Here is a 27,625-nt window from a genome sequence, read left to right on the forward strand (position 1 = left end):
GGGTTAAAATAGTTTTTATAAAAACTGAACATGCTTCTCTAGGGTTTCACACTTAGTGTTAAAATAATATTGCTCTCTTCTCATTCAGTATAATACAAACCAGTTTGTGAGATGAACGAAGCAAACAGCCAAATAAATACTGTGCTAATGTCACTTACTATACTAATGTAAATGATAATATTTCCCCTGAAGCTCAGGGGGATTATTTGTTTCTATAGTACTATATAGATACACCATCTTCAATGTTTGGATGTAAGTGCTTTTTGTTGTTAAATGGACTGGGAGACCTTTCTGATTTGGTGGCTGGATTTAAGACTGACCCATATGAATCTGATGCCCACAGATATGTCACAACAAAGTACAAAATTGAAGAGACATTAAGGTAAACAGGTCTTAGCAACTATAAGAAAGAATACTAACAGCTCTTTCCATTGAAATAAGGCAAATGCAGTATTTTTAAACTGTCAAAACCATTTGCCGTTTTTCAAAATTAAAGTGACTTTGAATTTAAATTGAGAGGACCAGAGGAAAGAATAGAAATAACAAAGTCTAGTAACCATACATTATCCTAGTGCATTGTGGATTACTGCTTCTTAATGAAAACTGACCTTGGAAATTCATGAAAGCTAATACTTCAATTTTATGTATGCAACATAATCATGGTCAATTGCATTTGTCTTGGTTTGACACTCTGTGACTTTGATGCTGTTTTAATTTAGCTAAAGGAAGTTAGTGTCAGAGAAAGTACATACAGTATGCAAATTCATTTTACTGAGATAATTAAGATTAGAATACTGTAACTACATTAGAATATAACATTTTACAACAAAGTAAAATATAATCTAAAAACTCCTATCAGAAATTGCACGCTGAAAGAAGTGTGTTTCATCAATTGCAACAAACATAATTTGTTGCAAACACATTACAAAAACATTAAGTGTTGAAATGTATTCATTCTGTCACTAAGATTAGGCATGAATTCAGTATTTTGGACTGTGTCATGCCAGGCGTGACAGACCAATACCACAACAACTAGACTTCATTTACCGATTAAATTTAGTCATATAACACTATCGTTGTCCTGGGAAAAGGAGCTCAACTACAAGTCTTGCCCTGATAAAACGCTTCTATAATTTTCTGTAATAGTAAAAAAGTTATAATAATTGATTGGATTTATATAGTGCTTTTCAGAGTAGGGGGAAACTCACCTGATCCACCATCAATGCACGGCATCCACTTGGGTGATGCACGGTGACCATTTTTGTGCCAGAACGCTCACCACACATCAGCTAAAAGTAGCAAAAAAGTTACATATTTCTTAACTTTAAATATGTAAAAAAAATGTTGAGAAAAGTCTTCATGATCTGTTCCAGGGACTCCAGGACACAAACCTGGCTTTGAGTGAGAAAAAACCCATATATTGACTTCATAGTAGGCAGACGGCTGCCAGGTAGAGTTCTGGTGTAAAACAGGTCCAGAGTCAAAGTCATGTCTCTATGGAAACACTGAATGCATTGTTTACAGAGTACAGAATACTCACAACAGCAACATGCCAGAGAGTTTCTCTCCCAGCCAACACTATTCGTCAACAGGCAAGACTCCCATCCAGGTTTGACTGAGGAGGACTGATGTCTTCCTCTCTGTAGCCAGGGAGCCTTATATGTCCTGACAATTCTAAATTGGGTGTATGAGATGAGTACTAGGCCATAGGCAGGCAGCAGCTTGTCCTTTTCACCTCAATTAGGGAGACACCCCCCCCCCCAAGATGAGATAAGCATGGGGCTTATTAGAAAAGTGTGGCACTGGCTCAGGTAGATAGGGGTCATGCTTTGCCCTCGCTCTTAGCCAAGAGCATGCGCTCAGACACAGTCTTGATGGGGACCCCCTTACGGGACACCTTGACATGGATGAAAAGGGTCGAAGGAGAGAGGCTGGAGCCATCTGCCTTCAGCAAGTGGACATGGCGGTAACCTAGAAAAATAGACTCACTGGGGTCAGTGTCACCTCACAGACACAATAGCTAAACAAACACGTCTACAATACAGAGACAGTAACCTAGTACCTGTACGGAGGCTGGTGAAGGGCAAGGTGTACTGGCCCACAAAGTCGTTCTTGGCTTTGTGGTCATGGTCTTCCACTACAAAGCGTACCAGGGCCAGCTCAGGGACCTGCAGCTGGAAGCTCAAAGTGCTGTCCCAGCGTGGGTTAAAACCTGCAGGGGGCATAGGAGAGCTGTCAGACACTGCCATCCACCACAATTCACAGCCTGAAAGTACTCCACAGACCAGGATAATGGCCTCTACACGAGAAGTATAATTTTCTGGTACTCAGAATACCTGCACTGAGCAAAGATGATGGAGTAGCCGGGGTATCTGTCATGTTTTATTATCTTTATGGTAAAGATAAACATAGGAGTGCGGAATAATGTTCCCGATCAACCGTCTGTGTGGAATAGTGCCGTGTGTGGTGGGAGTCACACAGGCGCCCTGGAATAATTATGCTGATTCATGGTAAAACGTCAAATGTTCCTAGTACTATTATGTTCTTCTAATTATATTTCTAATATGGTTCATATGTGAACTCAAGGGTGTATACAACCCTCGTGATCCATTTCTTGAATGGGAGTATAATAGATGTGCAATAGATGAGTGGAAGGTTACCATTGTTGTCGATTCGGTGTGTTTTTTCTCGGGATTTATCAATGGCCACCCCGTGAATTTCCACCAACACCTGTGGGTCCACAATGGAGTTGGGCTTGTCTGTGTTGATCTTAGGGAGCTGCTGTGCTGATATTATCTGAACACAAAATCACACCAGTTACCTTTTGTGCCTTTGTTATATAAAATTCTAATATGACAATTATTCAAATGATTTTACATGATTTTACAAAATGACTAATAAGGTGAACTAGTTTACTACCTTGGTCTGTTTCCATACCACTGCTAACTAAAATATGCACTACTATTCCAACAAGGCAGTTACCACATATAAACCACCACAACAGAATCTGACTCCCAGAAGGTTTCTCACCCGTATGGTGAGCTGTGTGGGGATGTGTCCTGGCCCGCCTCCTGTGATCTCTGGGTTGAAGTTGGAGCTGGGGCTGCACAGGAAGCTGGGCTTGAGGATGTATCCGCAGCGGCTGTTAGGCAGGAAACGGCCCTGGTTCAGATCCATCTGCTCCCCTGGAGTCTGGAAATTCAGAGCCACTGCAGAGAGAGAGAGGGAGAGAGAGAGATAGGGAGAGAGAGAGAGGGAGAGAGTGAGAGAGCGTGAGAGAGAGTGAGAGAGAGAGAGAGAGAGAGAGAGAGAGAGAGAGAGAGAGAGAGAGAGAGAGAGAGAGAGAGAGAGAGAGAGAGAGAGAGAGAGAGAGAGAGAGAGAGAGAGGACAGACAGGGGTGTGAAAAGAGACAGCAACCGCAACATTGGAACAACAGAACCCACTTTACCAGGCAGCAGAGTGTGAGGTTAGTTATTATGACAAGTGGAGTGAGGAATAGGAGGCTCATACCAAACATTTGCAATGCTCTCAGAGGAGGCCCAACGTAAAATAACGTTCTATCCCCAGGGACTTCCAGGCTAGATAATGTTCAATAAATGAGCCACCATATGAGCCACCATATCCCTCCTCCACCCCCCCCCCCCCCCACACCTCTAACCCCCCTCTAACCACCCTCCAACCCAGAGTGCTGACCCATCGAGCAGCCGCCGTTCCACATATCCTGGGGGTCGTAGTTGGAGGATTGGAGGCGCTGCCCGGAGGGGTAGATCCGGCTCAGCTGCCTGCTGTTATGTCTGACAAACAGATTTCCTGGAAGGTGATGAGAGGACAGGGTAAGAGACCCATTACAATACCTCTAGCGCAAATAAAAAGACAGACACACACAAATATGCACGACAACGTGATGCACAAATGCACCCGTGTGTGTATACAAGGACTCTCTCTACAGAGTCATTGTAGGATCTCAACAGGAACTGATTCACAGAAAACTGTTCGGTTCGAGTTATGTCTTCCTAAGCCCCTTGCCTGTGTCCTTGATGTGTTTGAGGGCGTCATTCTCATTGAAGGATGACATCTCATCGGGTGGTTTCTGGGCAGAGTGTTGGAACCCGCGGAAGGGGACACTTCGACAGTACACCACCAGTTCAGACAGCTCTGGGCTCAGCTTAGATGAGACCGCCTGAGCCAGCAACACAGAATGCACAAGAGAAATGCTTGATATACAGTGTGTTCCTGATCAATTTCTGTAGACTTACAGTGCCGTCTCAGTCACATGGAAGATAAAGATGTAGCACCTTGGCAGGGTCCTTTTTGTCCTTTTTGTTGTTGCTTGATGCCTCGTCGTCCGAGCTGGTATCAAAGCTGCTGGTCTTCCCCAGCTGGTTCAGGTGATGAACATCCTTCTTCCCCTTCACCAGGATTCGACCCCTAAGCTCCTGCAGAGACAAGACAAAGATGCTTCAAAACATATGTTAATATTCCTGTTAGTATTCCACAATCGTTCCATAAACATGCGCGGGGTGGGAGAGAGAGTAGAAAAGGACAACAGGGGTGAGTAGAGAGCTGGGGACAGGGGTGTGTGTCCTAGAGAGCTGGGGACAGGGGGTGAGTAGAGAGCTGGGGACAGGGGTGAGTAGAGAGCTGGGGACAGGGGTGAGTAGAGAGCTGGGGACAGGGGTGAGTAGAGAGCTGGGGACAGAGGTGTGTGTCCTAGAGAGCTGGGGACAGGGGGTGAGTAGAGAGCTGGGGACAGGGGGTGAGTAGAGAGCTGGGGACAGGGGTGTGTGTCCTAGAGAGCTGGGGACCGGGGTCAGTAGAGAGCTGGGGACAGGGGGCGAGTAGAGAGCTGGGGACAGGGGGTGAGTAGGGAGCTGGGGACAGGGGGTGAGTAGAGAGCTGGGGACAGGGGTGTGTGTCCTAGAGAGCTGGGGACAGGGGGTGAGTAGAGAGCTCGGGACAGGGGTGTGTGTCGTACCTCAGGAGAGGGCAGGTCCTTCAGAGTCTGGTCGTTGAGGGGCTTGGTGAGCAGCCTCTTGCCCAGAATGGTGCGCAGGTGTCTGGCCATGACTGTCTGCTGCTCCACCGTACAGTGGTTCTCAAGGGACAGGATCAGGGGGTACGGGGAGGCCTATGGGAAAACACAAGGGTTGGTTCATAAGAGGCCACTCATTAAAATGTAAGAGAAACCATAAGCTCATTAGGTAATAAGCCAGGGTTTATTCTGAACTACACTGAGGCCAAGAAGCTGTTGGACAACAGTCTAGTCTTATTATACTCGGAGCCAAGACTATGACTGTAGCTTGAACTGAACGTTGGCAAAGGCAGAAAGTCAACTGTCTAGATTTGTTTTCTTCCCACTGGCCTGCTGCTATTTACTTGTTAAATCTATTTTGTTTTGATGAGGAATACTTTGCTTTCCATAAACAGTCACATATGGAAGACATATAGGGAATGATGGTTAAGGTGAAACATTTGGCCTCCCTATAAATCACACAACCATGTGTCCATCATCCCCACAACCCACTAAGAGGGTCTCACAGGTCAGGTGTGCTCACTTTTTGGGGGGTTATTTTCTTTGTTGTAATTTCAAAGGAAATGTTACTCACCTTGAAGGCATACTGGGCGATGGTCTCGATTACCTCTTTGAAGGGCACCTTAGAAGTAAGGGTGTGTCCATGGTAGATGACAGGCTCTCCTTTGTCCCCGTCCCAACAATCCAGCTCCACACAACGACAGCCCTGGTTCAGAGCTCTGGTTCACACAGTACATGTTCTTAGTGTGTGTGTATGCCTGTGTGCATGCATATGTACACGTGTGTGTTTGTGTGTGTGCGTCTAATGCGCATGTGTGTGTTTGTGTGTGCGCACGTGCGTATTTTATTACCTGATGTATGGCTCGGCGCTGCTGGCGCTGGTGACCTGGTCCTTGGTGAGGTAGGTGTTGTGTGAGGATGAGATGAAGTAGTGGGCCAGAGGTCTGGTCATGTCCTGGTGCACCCTGGCGTGGTCGGGGTTAAACACATCGTTCTCCTGGGACAGCATGTACATGGTGAAACCATTCTGGGTCATGAACTGGTTGTTCTGGGCTGCAGGGAGGAAGGGCACATCAAACCATCCAACCTTTTATGAACAGGAATAGACAGGCATCGACATGCCCGTACGATTGTGCGAAAATAAAGTCAAGGGAGGAACGGGCCCTGAATTTGCGGCAATTAAATATGTCAAATATAGAAACATAAAACATTCAGATAAATATAAGCACAGTGAATGTAAGGAATGCAGTATGAAAAAATGTATGAATTTGTATGCACTCACTACTGTAAGTGACTAAAATGTCAAACGTAAGGTCATAAAAATCCAAGGCTAAAATTTTGTTCAAGTGTTTCTTCGGGCCTACCCCAGTCGTTGAGCTCGTAGGTGCGGATGAGGCTCTGAGCGTGGATCAGTGACGCGTCCTCCCCCTGGTCTCCCAGGAAGTCTCTCAGCTCAGCGGTGGACAGAACACAGCCGTTACCAGAGTAGTGTCTGAACACCGCGTCCAGCTCCGGCCGCCTCATCAGCTCCCTGCAGAACTCCTCGATCTCTACGTGGTCCAGACGGCCGTCGCACGACCGGTCAGCTTTCTGAGAGAGGGACGGAGGAGAGGGACAGAAGGATAGATAGAGGAGGAGGAGGGACAGACCGACAGAGGAGAGGGAGGGACAAAAGAGACAGATGGGCGAACGGACAGACAGAGAGACCTTCGTTAGGGTTGTTCTGATTAAAAAAACACACATACACAACCCCTCCACACATTTTCAAAGTGCTTCCCTAAAAACAGAGGGCTGGATCAAAGTTAACATCTTCAATTCTCATAGGTGAGCCATGTTCATATTATCAAATCTATGGGCGCGCACAGATTTGCTATGGGAGTGGCCAGCAACCCCGTCCACTCCCATAATTCATACCCTATCGACAAACATACACTCCACACATTACTGCACTGCAGTTGGTTTGATATTCAGTCTCTGAGGAGATGGATGGGCAGGGTTGGAGAAGGAATCACGTGGTGAAGGGAGGAGCAGGAAAACAACTGGACATTAAGGGAGAGGGGAGCTGAGAGACGTAGCTAGCAGTAATCCTCAACGATGGAGAAATGACTGGCTGCCTGATAGAGAGGGGGAGGACAGGGGGAAGGACGAGACCGTCTGGGGAGAAAGAAAGACAGCAGCAGAGAGAAGAGGGCAGGAGAGAGAGAGAATGAGTGAGTGAGTGTGAGAAAGAGAGCGAGGGACCTGCTAGTTGGCTTGCCACTGGGTTGGTAATTGAACACAGACTCCAGGGTGAGAGCGAAACGCAGCCCCAATCTACTCCACAGCATACTGAGTAAACAATGGCCTTCAACCAACAACAACAACATCTCGCTCAGGCACATACGCACACCCATGCAGTCAAGGTCTGTACACATTAACGTACAAGCATACTGAATGCTGCACACACACACACACATACAGTGTGTGCTCACCTTGAATAGCGAGCGCGCGTACTGTTCATTCAGGTCTATGTTGATCATCTGCAGCAAGCGTTTGACCTCGTCGTAACTCATCTTCCCATCGTCGTTCTCATCAGCCCGTCTCAGGTAGCCACGGATCCAGGTGTGGGGGGGTTAAGGAGAGCAACCAGGGGAGCATTCCGAACCTCTAACCCTAAACACATACTTAAAAGTACAATCTATGGTATATACAGTATGTATAGACACAAAACACATCGATACATACAGGCAGGGCTGATGCACATGCATACGGTATGTAAGCACATTACAGCCCACATCCAACTATGGGTAAGGGTCAAGTGCATCATTTCTTAATTCACAGCAATCCAGGAATATAATATATAATATATGCCATTTAGCAGACGCTTTTATCCAAAGCGACTTACAGTCATGTGTGCATACATTCTACGTATGGGTGGTCCCGGGAATCGAACCCACTACCCTGGCGTTACAAGCGCCATGCTCTACCAACTGAGCTATAGAAGGACCACCAGGAATCAATTGTGTAACCAACCGTTCAGAGGAGGATAAGTGTCTCATTCAACTACCAGGAATTGAAATGGAATATACACCCCAGCCTATGATTCAGATGTGTGTTGGCTGTAGATACACATGTCCTGTTGTGTCAACATCCATCTGAATTCAAAACACTTAAAGCCTCCTCCAAGGCCTCTAATGGAATAGAACACAGGGCTGACGTAGAGAGAGGAGACTATATGACACCTCCCTCTTCCAGGACACACACACACAACAATAAGAGCTGTTGCAAGGATGGTCTTGATCAATCTACTGCAAACACTGCTGGGACATGCCAGTGTAAAACCGCACCTCAAATCTTACCCAATTACAAGCCACGGCACTAGCCTGGACAAGATCTGGCTTTGCGTTTAACACAAGTGTGTCTGTCGTGCACCTGTGTCGCAAACGACCCAGCGGCTATACCAGGGATCATGTTTGACAGGAGAGTCAGACTATATTTAGACGCTGTTTTTTGCTGGGCCATTGCTGCACATCTTAGGTATGCTGTGGATGTGGGATGGTGCATGTGACAGTGTTATGTTCAGAGTCAGTCACCATAGCGATCCTGACTGCCCAGCCTGCTCTATATTTACTTTGGGCCGAAGGCTGGCAGCCTGGCACAGCGCAACAAAGGCCCACGGGGGGGGAGGGGTAAAGGATATTGGTCCAGTTTCTCCTTCTGGGTCATGTTGGCCACACGCTCCTTCAGCGTGCGTATCCCTCGGACCCAGTGCCTCGCCTCCTCCTCACAGGGGCAGAGGAGGTCCAAACTCTTCCTGGCTCCTCTGAACACCACCGTGAAGCACTGATTCTCTGGTACCGACCCGGATAGTCTCCGCAGGGCCTCAGATTGGCAGCCCTCACGCACACACTCCACCTCTGTGACCGAGACTGGCACAGAGAGATGTGGGGGAGGGAAGGTGGGAGAGGAGACGGTGGGAGAAACAGAGAGAGTAATTGTATCATCAATCTGGTTGTAGGAATAAGCCGAATACAAACGGGGCACCAAAACAAGTGGAACTTGAAGGGAGGTTCGTTCTGGGGCTGAAAGGTCGTGAACTTTAGGGGGAGTGTGGTAACACCCACGTAGCAGTGTGACATGGCATCTCGGTGCTGGGGTCCTGATTTGGCTCTTAAATAATACGACTTGTACAGACACAGACCTGCGTCAGCAGAATATGTTTACGACTCAGGCCTACATTCGTCTTTATGACAAGGTCCAAATTTAACCAGCAACGCCACGACACTCAGGGCACAGCCGTCAAACTGACACTGAAGTGTTGGCAGGACCTTTGGCCCAATGCCATAACGTGTTTGTGTGTGTGTAAAGAGATAAGAGAAGAAAGAAGAACACCGTCTCGTTGACTTCTAGAGAGATTAGCATGTATTTCAGCTCTCGTTGACTTCTAGAGAGATTAGCATGTATTTCAGCTCTCGTTGACTTCTAGAGAGATTAGCATGTATTTCAGCTCTAGAGAGTTGACTTCTAGAGAGATTAGCATGTATTTCAGCTCTCGTTGACTTCTAGAGAGATTAGCATGTATTTCAGCTCTCGTTGACTTCTAGAGAGATTAGCATGTATTTCAGCTCTCGTTGACTTCTAGAGAGATTAGCATGTATTTCAGCTCTCGTTGACTTCTAGAGAGATTAGCATGTATTTCAGCTCTCGTTGACTTCTAGAGAGATTAGCATGTATTTCAGCTCTCGTTGACTTCTAGAGAGATTAGCATGTATTTCAGCTCTCGTTGACTTCTAGAGAGATTAGCATGTATTTCAGCTCTCGTTGACTTCTAGAGAGATTAGCATGTATTTCAGCTCTTATTTATAACAGTAACATGTGGTAAAAACCTGTCGGGGGGGGGGCTTTGCACGTGATGGCTGACCCTCTGCCCAGCAACACAACACCAGCCTACTACCTTCCCATTACCCTCCCCGCAACACATCCAGAATAGAGCCTGGTGAAGGGATCCAACATAAGACTAGCTCCACCACAAAGACAAACCCCATATCCCTTCATTAATTGAATAGCTGGAATTGTGGTTGGGTTTGTGGAGTAGCTTTCAAATCAGTCAGTTGGTTGTTTAAGTACATATAGCAGTGCCTTTCTACACTGGGATCAGCCCCGAGACAACTGTCTCTTCTGACAACGGCCTCTTTCTGCTGAACAGCCCTCACCTCTCCACCTCCTCAAAATCGCTGACACATTCCTGCCCATCGCTCCATGACAAGGGGGACATTTCAATGCGGAGAGTAGGGGGAAGTGTGGTGTCTGTGTGTGTGTGTGTGTGTGTGTGTGTGTGTGTGTGTGTGTGTGTGTGTGTGTGTGTGTGTGTGTGTGTGTGTGTGTGTGTGTGTGTGTGTGTGTGTGTGTGTGTGTGTGTGTGTGTGTGTGTGTGTGTGTGTGTGTGTGTGGGGGGAGACTGGCACAGCCAAAGTGTTAAGTGCGGTGCATATTCTCTAAAGCCCATCTGAACAGAGGGGATCATGCTGAGCTGCAGGTGCCAGACCCCAAAGGCCCTTGAGACCACCTGTAGTCAGCGTGTGTGTGTGTGTTTGTGTGTGTGTTTGTGTGTGTGTGTATGTGTGTGTGTGTGTCTGCATGCATGTGTGTGTTAATGAGCATGCATATGTCCTTCGACGCAGCCGCTTTTGTGTTAACAGTAGCTGTCTGCTGAAGTGGTCAGCCTGCCTTTGTCGTTGTTCTGCTCTAACTGTGGCCCGGTTGGGGGAAGACGACATCACAACCCCTGACCTCCCACACCAACCACCTGGCCTCTCACCCTGCTGTAGGGTGAGGCTTTATCCAGAGACATACAGCGCATTTGGAAAGTATTCAGACCACTTGACTTTTTCCAAATTTTGTTAGGTTACAGCCTTATTATAACATTGATTAAATACTACACACAATAATAAGGTTTTAATAAATCTTTACAAATGTTGAAAATAGCACATTTACATAAGTATTCAGACACTTTACTCAGTACTTTGTTGAATCACCATTGGCAGTGATTACAGCTTCGAGTCTTCTTGGGTATTAAATGCTGCAAGCTTGGCACACCTGTATTTGGGGTGTTTCTCCCATTCTTCTCTGCAGATCCTCTCAAGCTCTGTCAGGTTGGATGGGGAGCATTGCTGCACAGCTATTTTCAGGTCTCTCCAGAAAAGAGAGAACCCCTAACCCTAAACACATCCTCCAGTGATACTCTGGAGCAGGTTTTTATCAAGGATCTCTCTGTACTTTGCTCCGTTCATCTTTGCCTCGATCCTGACTAGTCTCCCAGTCCTTGCCACTGAAAAACACCTCCACAGCATGATGCTACCACCACCATGCTTTACCGTAGGGATGGTGCCAGGTTTCCTCCAGACGTGGCACATGGCATTCAGGCCAAAGAGTTCAATCTTGGTTTTATCAGACCAGAGAATCTTGTTTCTCATGGTCTGAGAGTCTTTAGGTGCCCTTTGGCAAACTCCAAGCGGGCTGTCATGTGCCTTTTACAGGAGTGGCTTCCGTCTGGGTACTATAGGCCTGATTGTTGGAGCCCTGCAGAGATGGATGTCCTTCTGGAAGTGTCTCCCATCTCCACAAAGGAACTCTGGAGCTCTGTCAGAGTGACCATCAGGTTCTTGGTCACCTCCTCGATCAAGGCCCTTCTCCCCTGATTGCTCAGTTTGGACGGGTGGCCAGCTCTATGAAGAGTCTTGGTGGTTCCAAACTTCTTCAGTTTAAGATTGATGGAGCCCACTGTGTTCTTGGGGACCTTCAATGCTGCAGACCATTTTTGGTACCCTTCCCCAGATCTGTGCCTTGACACAATCCTGTCTCAGAGCTGTATGGACAATTCCTTCGACCTCATGGCTTGGTTTTTGCACCGACATGCACTGTCAACCGTGGGACCTTATATAGACAGGTGTGTGCCTTTCCAAATCATGTCCAATCAATTGAATTTAGAAGAAAAAGAAAAGCTCACCTATTTAGGCGAGGTGCTGGCAAGCGGAGTAGAAAACTTGAAAATACAAAATAACAAATGGATAGCATACGATCATAAATTCATTTTAGACTACACAAGCTTACAAACAATTACATTGGCAAAGTCACAATCAGTAGGTTTCCTGTAAAGAGCAGGTTTTACAGGAAACCTACTGATCATAACAGTTTGTTGAGGTCTGACAGTTGTCACCCACTTCCCTTGAAAAATAGTTTGCCGTACAGCCAATTCTGTCGAATCAAAAGAATTTGCAAAAACACTATCAGATTTCGACAGAAATATGGCTGAGACCAAAGAAAGTTCAAGGAGAGGGGCTACAAGAATGATCAGATTAATATTGCCATTGAGAAAATTCAAAGACGCATTCTTGCGTTCTAACTACCCGCTACTCAAAGCAATGGCACTTATAAATGTAGATCCTTCAAACACCCACAAACAGGGAAATCGACCCCAATCATGTGGGTAAAACAACGCGCAAATTAAAAGTACGCGTCTCAGAGCATCGTAGCACCATTAGGTGTAAAAGCTTGACGTACCCAGTTGCGGCCCACTTTTTGGAGGCAGGCCACTCGATTTCGTCTCTGCGTTACATTGGCATCGAACATGTCACCCTCCCTAGGAAAGGGGGTGACCTTGATAATTTATTGTTAAAACGAGAGGCTGCCTAGATCTTTAACTTAAAGACCCTTGCACCTTTCGGTCTCCACGTAGACTTTGATCTGAAGCCATTCTTGTGATTATTGTGACTTTGCCATTGTAATTGTTTGTGTAGTCTAAAATGAATTTATGATCATATGCTATCCATTTGTTTTTTGTAGGCTGTTCTTTGTATGCCATTTTAATATTTGAGAAGTAACCAATGACATTAGGCCACTCTTGGCCATGATTACAGACACCTGTGTGTCTTTTGACACGATATAAACGAGTCACCCCGCAGTGTCTGTGATTACACCCTGATGAAGACAGATTGGCTGTCGAAACGTTGGATATTCAATTTTTTGCATCTGAGCTCCTTAGTGTGCGGCTCTCCTTTATTTCCAATCATTTGAATTGACCACAGGTGGAATCCAATCAAGTTGTAGAAACATCTCAAGGATGCTCAGTGGAAACAGGATGCACCTGAGCTCAATTTCGAGTCTCATAGAAAAGGGTCTGAATACTTATGTAAATAAGGTATTTCCGTTTGACATTTTTAACACATTTGCGAAAATGTCTCAAAACCTGTTTTCGCTTTGTCATTATGGGGTGTTGTGTGTAGATTGCTGAGATTTTCTTTTTAAATCCATTGCTGTAACGTAGCAAAATGTGGAAAAAGTCAAGGGATCTGAATACTTTCTGAATATATTGTATATTTAGAGAGTTGGGCCAACTTTTAACATGTTGAATATTGCTCTAATTCCAGACATTCAGTTATTGGTTACATGTTCACCATGCAATACTAATGGGGAGCTAACATGACTGACATAGAATGTTGAAGAGTCATGTAAATGCATCATAAAGCAGAAACCGCATTGGCCCAACTCTCTAAATACATGCCTCTGGCTGTATCCATTCCCCACAGCAGCGGGTGCTTCCTGGGTCCCTGAGGGACAGCGATAGGAGAGTCCTGGGACCTAATCTGAATTCCATGACCGAGGAATAGTCCTTGCTGAAGTGACATAGTGGGGGTGGATTGTGCAACAAGTGAAAGAGAAAGAGGAGAAAGAGAGAGCAAAAGAGCGATATAAAAAAAGAAAGAGAGAGATGAAGGTAGAGAGAAAGAGAGCGTTACAAGGAGGTCATGCAATTACAACCTCCCATCAGCATTATCCCATTCTTAACCGTTTCCCCTCAGCTTGCCTCCCAGCCCAGGGTGTGTTAGGTTACCAGAAGTGCTATCAGACTCAGACTAGTGGGTGTTGGAAGGTATTAAGGAAGTGTTGTCTGAGTCTATGCTGTCTGAGTCTATGCTGTCTGAGTCTATGCAGTCCGAGTCTATGCTGTCTGAGTCTATGCTGTCTGAGTCTATGCTGTCTGAGTCTATGCTGTCTGAGTCTATGCAGTCCGAGTATGCTGTCTGAGTCTATGCTGTCTGAGTCTATGCTGTCTGAGTCTATGCTGTCTGAGTCTATGCTGTCTGAGTCTATGCTGTCTGAGTCTATGCTGTCTGAGTCTATGCAGTCCGAGTATGCTGTCTGAGTCTATGCTGTCTGAGTCTATGCTGTCTGAGTCTATGCTGTCTGAGTCGACGTGATGAATGTACTCGCTTGACCTTGACATTCATAACCCGCCACAAAACACCTCTTAAACATTGTACTCGTTAACTGGACTTTTGGAATTGAGTGGACATAAACTTGTCTGTGATGTTTCCACTCTGTGTGTAGGTGGGTGTGTTTGCATGTGTGTTATCTAGGTCACTAGTACAATATGTTTGTACAGTGCGACTCGAAAATGAAAAAAAAAAAAACATGTTTAAACTCTTTATATGACAATCTCAAAGATAGTAGTGGTTATTACGTCACGGCCAAACCCTGCAATTGGCAGTCATAAAGAGGTTTACCCATTTGGTAGGTCTATAATCTGACACCAGCGTGCACACACACACACACACACACACACACACACACACACACACACACACACACACACACACACACACACACACACACACACACACACACACACACACACACACACACACACACACACACACACACACACACACACACACACACACACACACACACACACACGCCAACAACAATAATTAGCCTGTGCCATCAGATCCCTATGGTCAGGGCCAAGGAGCCCTATATTTGTCCTATGGAACATGGAGGAGCCAGAGCCATGGCCTCTCATTTACCGGAGAGATACTTCAAGAGAGGCAAACCCTGTAGGTGTAGACCTATTAAACTATACTGGGATTTACTGTTGGTTTAGGAAGCCTGAGGACTCTAAGTGCTTCACCAGCTGCCCACCTATCCCCCTATTTAAACCATTGAACTTTGTACGTGTGTTTTTGGCTTTTACTATCCTTGTGGGGACCATAACTCACAAGGATATCAAAACAAGGAAGTTAGCGCAATTGGGGACATTTTTCCGGTCCCCACTAGGTCAAAGGCTATTTTAGGCTTAGGGGTTAGGTTAAGGGTTAAAATTAGGGTTAGAATTAGGGTTATGGGTTAGGTTTAGGAGTTAGGGGTCCAGGAAAATAGGACTTTGAAAGGGAATAAATTGTTTGTTCCCCACAAGGATAGTAAAACAAATGTGTGTATTTATTTGTTTAACTATCATTGTGGGTACCAGAAGTCTTCACAAGAATAGTAAATCAAGGAACATTGGACATTTTGCAGGTCCCCATTAGAAAGAAAAATGCTATTTTCGGCTTAGGGGTTAGGTTTACAATTTGACATTTTGCAGGTCCCCATTAGGGAAAAAAATGCTATTTTTGGCTTAGGGGTTAGGTTTACAATTAGGGTTAGAATCAGGTTAGGGGTTTAACGGTTAGGTTTAGGGTTTAGCATAAGGTTAAGGTTAGGGGTATGGTTAGGTTAAGGTTAGATTTAGGGTTTAGGGAAAATAGGATTTTGGAAGGAAATCAATTATTTGGTCTCCAGAAGGATAGCAATACAAAACTGTGTTTGTTTGTTTGTGTGTGTGTGCGCGTGTGTGTGTGTGTGTGTGTGTGTGTGTGTGTGTGTGTGTGTGTGTGTGTGTGTGTGTGTGTGTGTGTGTGTGTGTGTGTGTGTGTGTGTGTGTGTGTGTGTGTGTGTGTGTGTGTGTGTGTGTGTGTGTGTGTGTGTGTGTGTGTGTGTGTGTGTGTGTGTGTGTGTGTGTGTGTGTGTGTGTGTGAGAGAGAGAAAGGGGAAGCGGTCAAAAGTTCATGATTAGAAATAGCTTTCCCACAGTTTAATAGGCCAAAACATCTCGGATTACTGTCAACATTTTCTCTCTTTTTCTTTAAGGGGATTGTAATCATTAGAGTGCTAATATAAAGTGCCTGCTTCCCTTTCTGATTGGCCCATTGCCTGCAAAAGATTAGCTAGCTGAGGTAAGCCAATATCTTGAGGCTAACGGATAACAAGTCCATGTACACTGTTTCTAATGCAGCTTTTATACCTCTTTGTAACAGTGGCCAATGTGAACCTTCAGCATGTTTGGAGTTTATGTGTGTACTATATGGATGCATTACTACAGGTGACACTGCCAAAAATAAAGGAAACACCAACATAAAATGTCTTAATAGGGCGTTGGTCCACCACGAGCCAGAACAGCTTCAATGCACATTGGCATGGATTCTACAAGTGTCTGGAACTCTATTGGAGGGATAACAACACAATTCTTCAAAGAGAAATTCCATCAGTTGATGTTTTGTTGATGGACTCTGTCTCAGGCGCTGCTCCAGAATCTCCCGTAAGTGTCCAATTGGGTTGAGATGTGGTGTCTGAAGCGGCCTATGGCATATGGTTTACAACGTTTGCACGCTCATCAAACCTCGTTCCCTGTAGATGGGGGTATTGTCATCCTACGGGGACATGGTAGGCAAAATAATGGCATACTGAGCATTTTACACTTGACCCTAAGCATGATGGGATGTTAACTGCTTTCAATATACCTTGTATCCCTCATTTACTCAAGTGTTTCCAACAGTTACTTGTATCATACAATTACACAGGTTATAGCATCTGACTTAAGTCCTGGCTCACAGCATAATATCCCTTTAATGAATTAAACGGAAATGTAGACAAGAAGGCATTATTGTTGGCCAACATGAAAAGCCTAAACGGCTTAGGACAAAGAGCAGGCTAAATGAGTCTACTGAATCAGGTCTAAGAGGAGGGTTGAATAGACTACAACAAGGGAGTGTGGTTGTGGAAGTCCTGTTCGTTTGTTTATACATGATTATGTTCTTGTATATAGCCTTCCCTTCATTCAAGGCTACTTTTCCTAATCTGATATCGGTTTAGTTTCCTTTCCAACTATTGCAAAAGCCTCAGATCCTGAAAATATAAAATATGAAACATCCCCCTCTCGTGACCACTCCCCCATACCCACTCCTCTCTTCTTTCCTGCTCACTCCCTAGCCTTCTTCTCAATCTACACCTACCCTCTACCCTCCCTTAATCCACACCCTTATCCTTTCTCCTTCTCTTCCCTTATGCCTCCTTTTCTCCTCACCCACGCCTCCCTTTTCTCTCCCCCACCCCAATACCTATTCTTTTCTCCTCTTCCATCCCTCTCTTTTCTTCCCTCCTTCCCCATACCTCCCCTTTCCTCTCCTCTACCCCCCCCCTCCTCTGGCCCCTCCCTCCACCCCTCCATCACCCATTGTATACTCACAGGTCTGTTGTGCCTTGGCCTTGCGGGAGCTCTTGGTGGACTCACACCACACGGTGACCCCGTCCTCCAGCAGACGCAGACTGCGGCTCTTCTGCCACTTCTGGGAGCGTACCTTCACCATGTTGGAACCGTGCATCATCGCACGGACATCCTCATCATCCAGCACCCCTGGAAACACACACACACACAAAACACACAGTCAAATACACTGGTACACACTTTTAGGTAACGTGCAGTATCACTGAATTTTCCGGGTATGATGTAATATAGTATGTCACTGACACTGTGTCATTGTTGAACACACCCACCAAGTCCTTATTTCATTCACTCTAGTCGAATTCAATGTTAGACCATCCACACCAAGCTCCACTGGTAGTTCATTGAGAGTTCAGTCTGTCTGCTCTCCTGTCGTAAATGTCAGTCAAATTCTATGAGCCGTGTTCCTTCTTGGCCTTCCCTCGTCATGCTAAGATGACTGGGACGCTTATTTCGTTGTATAGGGACTCATAAACACTCAATAGCATGTCAGGATGAAAACGGAGGCTTATGAGCTATTATTGGGGGAAATTAACAGGTACGCTAACAAACCAGTCAAGCACAAACAACCCATTTCAAGATCTCTATTGTGGTTGTATTGTGTGTTTTAGGGCTTGGCACCAGTGGGCGTTCCAGGGATGACTCACTCACCTTTCTACATAGAGCAGTCATCTTCCTTTGGAAGCACCGCCGCCCTAACACACACACACACACACACACACACACAGGCCATGATCTCATAATTAGGGCCTAAACTTTTTTTTTCTATACAAACCCCTGAAAGGAGCAACACTGAAACAGGGTTGACATTCAGGCTACTGAAGCAGGAAGTCACCACAAGAATCTACTGACTTGAGAGGAGACAAACTTTTGTGAGTTAGAACTCGTTGTTTATTTCCCATGGTTCGTTGCAGAATGCGGTATAAGCCAGACTTTTGGAACTCTGCACAACAAAAGGAAGAAGTAGAATGCTAGGATTTGGAACAAATGCCAGTATTCCAAAGATGAATCTCCCTCACAGGCCAGAGACAGTCCAACGGCGAACTGGAAAGGGGGATTTCAAGGAAAATAAGGGTTTTTACAGAGCTGCAGAAACAGATTGTCACAAATAACTCGCTCGTCAGTCAGTCTGGAGTTGCAGCAGCTCATCTAGGCAGGGAAACCTCTCTCTGCTAATGGTTATTTAATACTAATGCGATTCACAGATACAGCCTGCTATCCCTGACGTGCATGTCACAGGGGACCTTTTAGAGAAAAACCAACCACCAACATCAGAAACGTTGAGCAGCTTTATCATCTATGTTAAGAGCAGAGTAAAACAGACAGCTATGGAAAATGGAGAGGACATATAGGCAGAGCTGTAACAAGACGTGCACCGTCACGTTGTAAGTGTACACGGTATTGCGTACTTGGAACTGCATTCAGACACTACCACTGTATTTTCTCTGTTTCTCCCGTCGGACAGTTGGATGCCTCTTTGGTTCTCTGCAGTAGGTGAATGGGACCTCGTATACTGTTCAACTGTGTATTCAACTACAAAAGAGGATTTCAAAAGGAATGCTCTGAAAGAAACTCTCCCGTCCTCCCAAACTCCCTCCCTTTCCCCCTCTCTTCTCTAAGTCTCTCAAGTATACCCTCAAAGATTGATTTCAAAAACTGTTTCCATGGATGCCCTCATCTATTATTTCTCTTGAATCAGCTAAAATCCCTTTCAGAGTTCTTTATACTGCCAATGCCATGCCAGTCTCTGACTGAGCTCTTCACAGGCTTCCAGAGCTGGCCTCTATCCACGATAAAGTGCACTACTTTTGTCCAGGGCCCATAGTAGTACCAAAAGTAGTGCACTATAGGGAATAGGGTGCCATTTGGGTCGCAGACGCGGGCTATGAGAGACAGTACACCATGAGCAGGTCAGTGCTCTCACCCACTCCCCTCCCCCTATTCCTCTCCCCCTAAGTAGACAAGAGGGGAAGCAAACTGAGCCCAGCCATGTCTCTCTCTCTCTCTCTCTCTCTCTCTCTCTCTCTCTCGCTCTCTCTCCAGCCGTTGGTCAAACACAAAGAGAACCATCCTCCTCCCCAACCCCAAGCCTCCACCACAACAACCGTGTTTTTGACACAGTCCGTCACCAAGCTGTTACCACATGCCAGGAATTCCCACAGGCTGAGCACTGAGCACAAGGACCCCATTAACAGCGGGTTAGTGACCATGCTAAGCTGTCCTAACTGACCTGTGTTCTCGCTCTGCCCATCCTCACACCGCCAACCCCAACCCTTTTTGAGCCCGTAAAATGATTATTCCTGGACCTACTGTTGTCACCTCACTGACCTCAACCCTATGGTTTTTTTCTCTCTGTCCCGTCCCCATACCTCCCCATCCAGGAATACGTATGAAAAATCTGGGCACATGGGTACATATGCAAATGTTCAGGGATGCTGGATACCCCCACTGCCAACCGAGCCGAGAGTTTTAGTATCAAGCACTCCTCACCTTGACAACAGCATTACAGACATGTTATATGCTAAGAGAGACCTGTCCATACAGTAACACTGCTGTAATGAAGCACGTGTGGGTGTGAAGGGAGAAAGAGGGGGCTTTGGAGGCCCATGAGCTGGGTACTCTGTTCGTCACAGCTCCTACGGCACGCCGAGGAGAATTTTGTTGACACGCACTTTGGGACAGCAAATTGGGCAAGCATAACAACCTGGCTGGCTAGCAACGATAAGAAAAAGGCATGTGATACCAAACACACAACAAGATGGGGGTTCTGAACAGAGGGAGAGCGAAAGAAGGAAATATATCATTACAACAGCAGAAGGAGTGAAGGGGGAAACAGAAGGAACGAAGTACAAAATAAAAAGGTTGGGATATGGAGGAGTGAGACTCGGAAATAAGTACGAGGGCGAAGATACAGAGAGAATAGATAGGGAGATTTATGGGCATTGTTAGACCCAATACCCGGAGACACAGCCAGTTGTCTCTGGGTAAAAACAGAGAACCAATTATAACATGGGATCGTTCATTTGTGATAAACATAAGTCAAAATGTAGTACATTTGATGCAGGAGAATCACAAGCCCAGTCTCAGACATCATCTTTCTCGTTCTCCATGTCTGTCTGTGGAACTAAGTACTGGACCCCATGGGACCTGCTGTAAACCTAGGTGACGTGTTGTATTGATTCCAGGTAAGAAATGAGCCAAATGAGGTCGAAACAGCAGTGTTGAACTCAAATCAAATCAATGCTCTCAGACACAGACCGGGACAGAAGCCAAGGAAAACGTTGAACCCTGATAAGGAGAGAAGGGCACATCAAAGAACGGAGCTGCTAGACAGAGACGGTTGACATTAAGCCACAGATTTTCTCAGATCACACCAATAAACCGCCATATATCCATTTTCAGAAATGTTGACAAATTCGCTTTTGATGTTTAAAGAAATTAAATGTTTTTTTCCACTATCTAATCATGGCATGGGATTGTTCAATGACAGACATGTATTTGTTTGAAATATAGAGCATTTGGAATGTATTCAGACCCCTTGACTTTTTCCACATTTTGTTACATTACAGCCTTATTCTAAATAAACGTTTTGAAAATAAAAAACTGAAATATCACATTTACATAAGTATTCAGACCCTTTATTCTGTTGAAGCACCTTTGGCAGTGAATACAGCATCAAGACACTACAAGCTTGGCACACCTGTATTTGGGGTGTTTCTTCCATTATTCTCTGCAGATCCTCTCAAGCTCTGTCAGGTTGGATGGGTAGCATTGCTGCACAGCTATTTTTTAACTTTCCCCAGAGATGATCGATTGGGTTCAAGTTCGGGCTCTGGCTGGGCCCCTCAAGGACATTCAGAGACTTGTACCGAAGCTTCTCCTGCATTGTCTTGGCTGTGCGCTTAGGGTCGTTGTCCTGTTGGAAGGTGAACCTTTGCCCCAGTCTGAGGCCCTGAGCGGTCTGGAGCAGGATTTCATCAATAATCTTTCTGTACTTTGCTCTGTTCATCTTTGCCTCAATCCTGACTGGTCTCCCAGTCCCTGCCGCTGAAAAACATCCCCACAGCATGATGCTGCCACCACCATGCTTCACCATAGGGATGGTGCCAGGTTTCCTCCAGACGTGACGCTTGGCATTCAGGCCAAAGAGTTCAATCTTGGTATCATCAGACCAGAGAATCTTGTTTCTCATGGTCTGAGAGTCTTTAGGTGCCTTTTGGCAAACTCCAAGTGGGTTGTCATGTGCCTTTAACTGAGGAGTGGCTTCCGTGTGCTGCAAATCTGGTTGTCCTTCTGGATGGTTCTCCCATCTCCACAGAGGAACTCTAGAGCTCTGTCAGAGTGACCATCGGGTTTTTGGTCACCTCCCTGACCATGGCCCTTCTCCCCCGATTGCTCAGTTGGCTGGGCAGCCAGCTCTAGGAAGAGTCTTGGTGGTTCCAAACTTCTTCCATTTAAGAATGATGGAGGCAACTGTGCTCAAGGACCTTCTATGCTGCAGAAATGTTTTGGTACCCTTCCCCAGAACTGTGCCTCAAACACAATCCTGTCTCGGAGCTCTACGGACAATTCCTTCAACCTCATGGCTTGGTTTTTGCTCTAACATGCACTGTCAACTGTGGGTCCTTATATAGTCAGGTGTGTGCCTTTCCAAATCATGTCCAATCAATTGAATTTACCACAGGTGGACGCCCAATCAGGTTGTAGAAACGTCTTAAGGATGATCAACAGAAATAGGATGCACCTGAGCTCAATTTTGAGTCTCATTTCAAAGGGTCTGAACACTTACGTAAATAAGGTATTCTTGTTCTTTATTTTTAATGAATTTGCAAAAATTTCAAAAAAAATAAATAAGGCTGTAACATAACAAAATGTGGAAAAGGTCAAGGGGTCTGAATACTTTCCGAAGGAACTGTATATATATATATATCACATATACGAACATTCCATTCCAGCTTAACAACAAATATAGTGTTTGGCAAAAAAACAAACATTTTCATACACATCTAAAATTGATGAATTAAAAATCTAAGATCTGTTTTGCACACACACACACACGAAGGTACCTATAAGCAATCATTTCTGATGGAAAAACACAAAATGTAAAAAAATTGGTGGATATAGTGTTTTGGAAAGAAACTTTTCATTCTACTACAACAAATCAAATCCTCAATACACAACCATAAATTGTAACTTCCCCGCTGTAAAATGATCTTTAATTGACATTGACGTTTTACCTCATAGTTATACCACATAAAGTGAGTTACGTTTAACTCTGAACTAAGGGAAAATGCCACAGACCACGCAAGACAGCATTGATCCTATCAAATCAATTTTTATTGGTCGCATACACATATTTACCAGGTGTTATTGCGGGTGCAGTAAATTGCTTGTCAAAAAGCAGGTCATGTCATATGATGTCACCCAAACAGCTCATTAAATCCTCATATGATCATATAGGCTAAGGAGCGTCGGCTCGATTCAGCTGCGAGACAATTTTTTCTTGAGCGGATGGTCAGGGGGCTGGAACATAATAACAAATCATTTACTGCACATTGGACTGCAAATTGACCACAAGAAGCCCAAACATATTACTAAAACATAATCACTTTAAACCTTGTTTACATTTGTATACAATCACTTATACAGTATCTCAATATTATACGTGAAAATACTTTGGAACAGATTTCCAAAATCAAGATCACTTGGAGCTGATTCGCCGGTCTTTTTACAGTATTTTATGTCCAACAATAAAAAGACAAAGATATAGGCTATGTACTAACTAAAATATACCAAACTGCAACACTTGGCAAAACACAGGAATCGATGTGTGTTAATACATGTGTTGCTGATATTGCAGTCTCTCTGCAGCCAGATTAGTATGCATCTGCTGGGTTCATGACATTTGGAAAAAACCTTTGACCCCTAACATTTGAAAAAACGCACGGCCACTGGGAACTAGGTCTATGGAAACATTACTTTGTCAACATACTCTTCTTCTCCGCCTTTTGAAAAACGTGTCTTCACACATACCCTAAACAAATCACCCTCCCCTAAAGATTCCATACTACTACTGAATGCTATTTCACATGCTGGCAAAAGAGGGTGAAGTTAATACATGGTGCATAACTCAGGGTAGTTCCGTTTCCCTATAGAGTATAATGGGGAAATATCCATAATGTCAGAGACATTGTAATAAAAAGCGTATTGTTTTTAAATGCAAGTTCTCCTTTGGTGTGACTTAGATTCTCCACGATTTGATTTGCCAAAACAGCTGGTGAGAGGTCGTGAAGTCCTAGAGCTGCAAGGCCAGCAGCCTGACCTCCTGCATTCCAGCCAGTTACAGACACAACCATCTGATACTGTTAGTTTGGTCTGTCATAAGTATCAGGACCTCATTCATGGAGAATTTATGGAGTTACTGTTAGGATTAGGCATCCCACAAATATTCAATGGCAAAGGTAAATTCCCACCAGGATGCAAAATAGCAAATTAAAAAGTGTTTCAGGTTAGTGCAGTCACATTAGGTGATAGCACAGGTCAGAGTGCTAATCTCAGAGCCTTTCAAAACAAGAAGAGGTCATAGAACCAAGTCTGACATACACTATCGTTCAAATGTTTGGAGTCACTTAGAAATGTACTTGTTTTCTGTCCATTAAAATAACATCAAATTAATCAGAAATACAGTGTAGACATTGTTAATGTTGTAAATGACTATTGTAGCTGGAAATGGCAGATTTTTAATGGAATATCTACATAGGCGTACAGAGGCCCATTATCAGCATTATGCTGGCCTTCTATGCAGAGTTGCAAAGATAAAGCCATATCTCAGACTGGCTAATAAAAATAAAAGATTAAGATGGGCAAAATAACACAGATACTGGACAGAGGAACTCTGCCTAGAAGGCCAGCATCCCGGAGTCGCCTCTTCACTGTTGACGTTGAGACTGGTGTTTTTTGCGTACTATTTAATGAAGCTGCCAGTTGAGGACTTGTGAGGCGTCTGTTTCTCAAACTAGGCACTCTAATGTACTTGTCCTCTTGCTCAGTTGTGCACCGGGGCCTCCCACTCCTCTTTATATTCTGGTTAGAGCCAGTTTGCGTTGTTCTGTGAAGGGAGTAGTACACAGCATTGTACGAGATCTTCAGTTTCTTGGCAATTTCTCGCATGGAATAGCCTTCATTTCTCAGAACAAGAATAGACTGACGAGTTTCAGAAGAAAGTTATTTGTTTCTGGACATTTTGAGCCTGTAAACCAACCCACAAATGCTGATGTTCCAGATACTCAACTAGTCTAAAGAAGGCCTGTTTTATTGGTTCTTTAATCAGGAAAACAGTTTTCAGCTGTGCTAACATAATTGCAAAAGGGTTTTCTAATGATCAATCAGAATTTTAAAATAATAAACTTGGATTAGCTAATACAATGTGCCATTGGAACACAGGAGTGATGGTTGCTGATAATGGGCCTCTGTACGCCTATGTAGATATTCCATAAAATATCAGCTGTTTTCAGCTACAATAGTCATTTACAACATTAACAATGTCTACACTGTATTTTTGATCAATTTGATGTTATTTTAAAAGTGCTTTTCTTTCAAAAACAAGGACATTTTCTAAGTGACCCTCAAACTTTTGAACGGTAGCGTGTGTTTAAATTGAAACAGGGTTATCGTGTGGAACCCGTCTCAATTTGATGTCTTCATGAATGGCATTGACAACAAACTGTCAAGTATATTTCTAAGGTTCATACACTGTTGTTAGATCATATGCTCGTAGGCACAGATGTTACTAGATTGAAATAGGAACAAGATTTACAGGTTGAAATAAGCAGAGAAGGATGGTGCTATATCTGTTTGAAAGCACACACAATGTTCCTACAACCTCAGACGCAAGCTCCAGAAAAACTTCACAAAATGGATGCTGAAATGTCTTTCCCTTGTTGGCGCTGTAAGAGGCGAAAGGCTACTTTTTATCACATGTTTTGGTTAGCAAGCACATGCAATCTTATTTCAATGTTTTGGGAATCAGTAATCAACACAATTTCAAAACGTTCACAGATTTACATCCCTCTCATGCCCAGCTTGTGTTTGTTTGGGACTAACGAACCAGATCCATGGAACAAGAAATATATATTGATCTGTCTGTGCTCGTGGCAAAGAAATCCATAACATTATTCTTGAAATCAGAAAATTCCTCCTACTTTAGCACACTGGCTAAATTAAATATCTAGCTACATCCGTTTGGACAAGATTTTCTATAACCACATATATGACCTCATATATGGCCAGTATATACACAAAACAAGAAGACGGAGCTTGCGTGTTACATGTAAATACACACATACATAGTATGACATGGTTCTGTCGTCTAGATTGACAGATATCCAGGCTTTACATGGACTTTGACAGGTGCTCTGTCCATCCTCAGCAGTTCTCTATTTTAGTTGAGGTGTGACTGTGAGCTAAGGGGGTTTTGATCAATAAAGGGGGGCATGGTGAGAGGGTGGTGGGAGAGCTAGGCACAGGGTCAGAGATGTTCATTGGTACGTGAGGATCTGTGGGAGTAGGGTGGAGAGCCTGAATCACAAGTGGGTCAGTGAGCTGTTGGACACCACACAAACACATGACCACTTGTCAGCACCCACACACTCTCCACTTGAGTTGAGCTCTCTTTTCACACAGTGTGTGTGTGTGTGTGTGTGTGTGTGTGTGTGTGTGTGTGTGTGTGTGTGTGTGTGTGTGTGTGTGTGTGTGTGTGTGTGTGTGTGTGTGTGTGTGTGTGTGTGTGTGTGTGTGTGTGTGTGTGTGTGTGTGTGTGTGTGTGTGTGTTTACAAAGACCATTGCATGAGTGGATTTCAAGCAATAGTTTATTTCGTTTAGCAGAACTGATTACTGCCAACGCCAAGGCATATTGTTCACACTTTATCGTCCTTGCATTATAAGTTGTCAATGAGAAGTCGTCTTCATTTCCATATTTATACATTCATTGCCTCCTGATAACTTGGAAAAATAAGCACCGACGCCAATTGATGTGGAACGCAATAGCCTAACTGTCATTAGCCTTATCCTGCACTGATTTATTTCCCCTTATGGACCAGAACAACACACACATACACAGGAAATAATAGTAATAACTAGTCAAACAAATCAACAGTTGTAAAATATAACTTTTTTTAAAGGCAAAGCTGAACTACGTGCTCATATCTGTTGTAGCAAAATTAAACAAGATTCAAGGAAACAAATGAAAGTAGTTTTGACAGAAGAAGAATCGTTTTTAACCTAAGTGTCACTATTCTCTTACCCAGTTTCCTAAGTGGGTCCTGCGCCTTGGTTTGGGATTCCACTGCCTTGGGTTCATGCTGCACGGCAGTATGAGGTTTTTTGCTCCTTCCCAACATGATGCAAGTTCCAATGCCGTCCTCGTTGTACTTTCCTGTCTGTTGCTCTCTTGACTGATATTAAAAAGTCAGAAGTATGTATTGGTGGAGCGCAAATTCCTAGTGCAGGTGCCGTTTTTGAACTCTTCCGCTAGTCTTGAGTTGTGTGTTTCTCCGTTGCGTCACCAGGATAGCGCGCTACATTAATTCATTCCCTTTCCATTTGAAGTCCCTCCCAGCATGATTTAATAGCAGTGCGTAATCTGAGTCCAGCTAAGGGCGCAGAAACTCTTAAACTATACCCACTGACACAAACCACTTGTACCCACAGTTACACTTCCATATAGTCTGCCTGGCTATAGCCTTTCTTTTAACATTGCAGCCTATCAGGGGCATTGTGGTCATGGCCAAAAGAAAGTTTAACAATCTCACTGATCTATTTCATAGGTGGGGTCTATTTGTATTTTTTTTTTTTTTTACCAATGAGAGTCACTATTCTTACCCAGCTACCTAAATGGGTCCTGCGACTTGGTTTGGGATTCCACTGCCTTGACTTGGTTTGGGATTCCACTGCCTTGGGTTCATGGTGCACGGCAGTAGGAGGTTTCTTGCTCCTGCTCAACATGATGCAAGTTCCAATGCCGTCCTCGTTGTACTTTCCTGTCTGTGGCTCTCTTGGCTGATATGAAAAAGTCAGGGGTGTGTATTGGTGGAGCGCAAATTCCCATTGCAGGTGCCGTTTTTAAAAATTCTTCCGCAAGTCATGAGTTTTGTGTTTCTCAGTTGCGTCACCAGGAGAGCGCTCTACAGTAATTAATACCCATGTGAAGTCCCTCTCAGCGCGATTTAAAACTGT

At 44.5% G+C, this 27,625-nt stretch overlaps 1 protein-coding gene across 1 annotated transcript; it reads right to left on the reverse strand.

Moving 5' to 3' along the window:
* Positions 1 to 27,515, reverse strand: LOC124015986 (1-phosphatidylinositol 4,5-bisphosphate phosphodiesterase delta-3-A-like). Its single transcript, XM_046331497.1, has 15 exons — positions 26,694 to 27,515; positions 17,356 to 17,523; positions 8,713 to 8,941; positions 7,505 to 7,634; positions 6,398 to 6,623; positions 5,885 to 6,086; positions 5,608 to 5,752; positions 4,977 to 5,129; positions 4,297 to 4,437; positions 4,028 to 4,181; positions 3,695 to 3,811; positions 3,031 to 3,209; positions 2,661 to 2,796; positions 2,063 to 2,212; positions 1 to 1,971 (listed from the first exon to the last, which is right to left on the reverse strand). Exons 1-15 carry the CDS (start codon positions 26,788 to 26,790, stop codon positions 1,823 to 1,825), a joined length of 2,376 nt encoding a protein of 791 aa, XP_046187453.1. The 5' UTR covers positions 26,791 to 27,515; the 3' UTR covers positions 1 to 1,822.
* Positions 27,516 to 27,625: the final 110 nt, after the last annotated feature.

Source organism: Oncorhynchus gorbuscha, linkage group LG26 (genome assembly GCF_021184085.1).
Source record: "Oncorhynchus gorbuscha isolate QuinsamMale2020 ecotype Even-year linkage group LG26, OgorEven_v1.0, whole genome shotgun sequence".
NCBI classification, from domain to species: domain Eukaryota; kingdom Metazoa; phylum Chordata; class Actinopteri; order Salmoniformes; family Salmonidae; genus Oncorhynchus; species Oncorhynchus gorbuscha.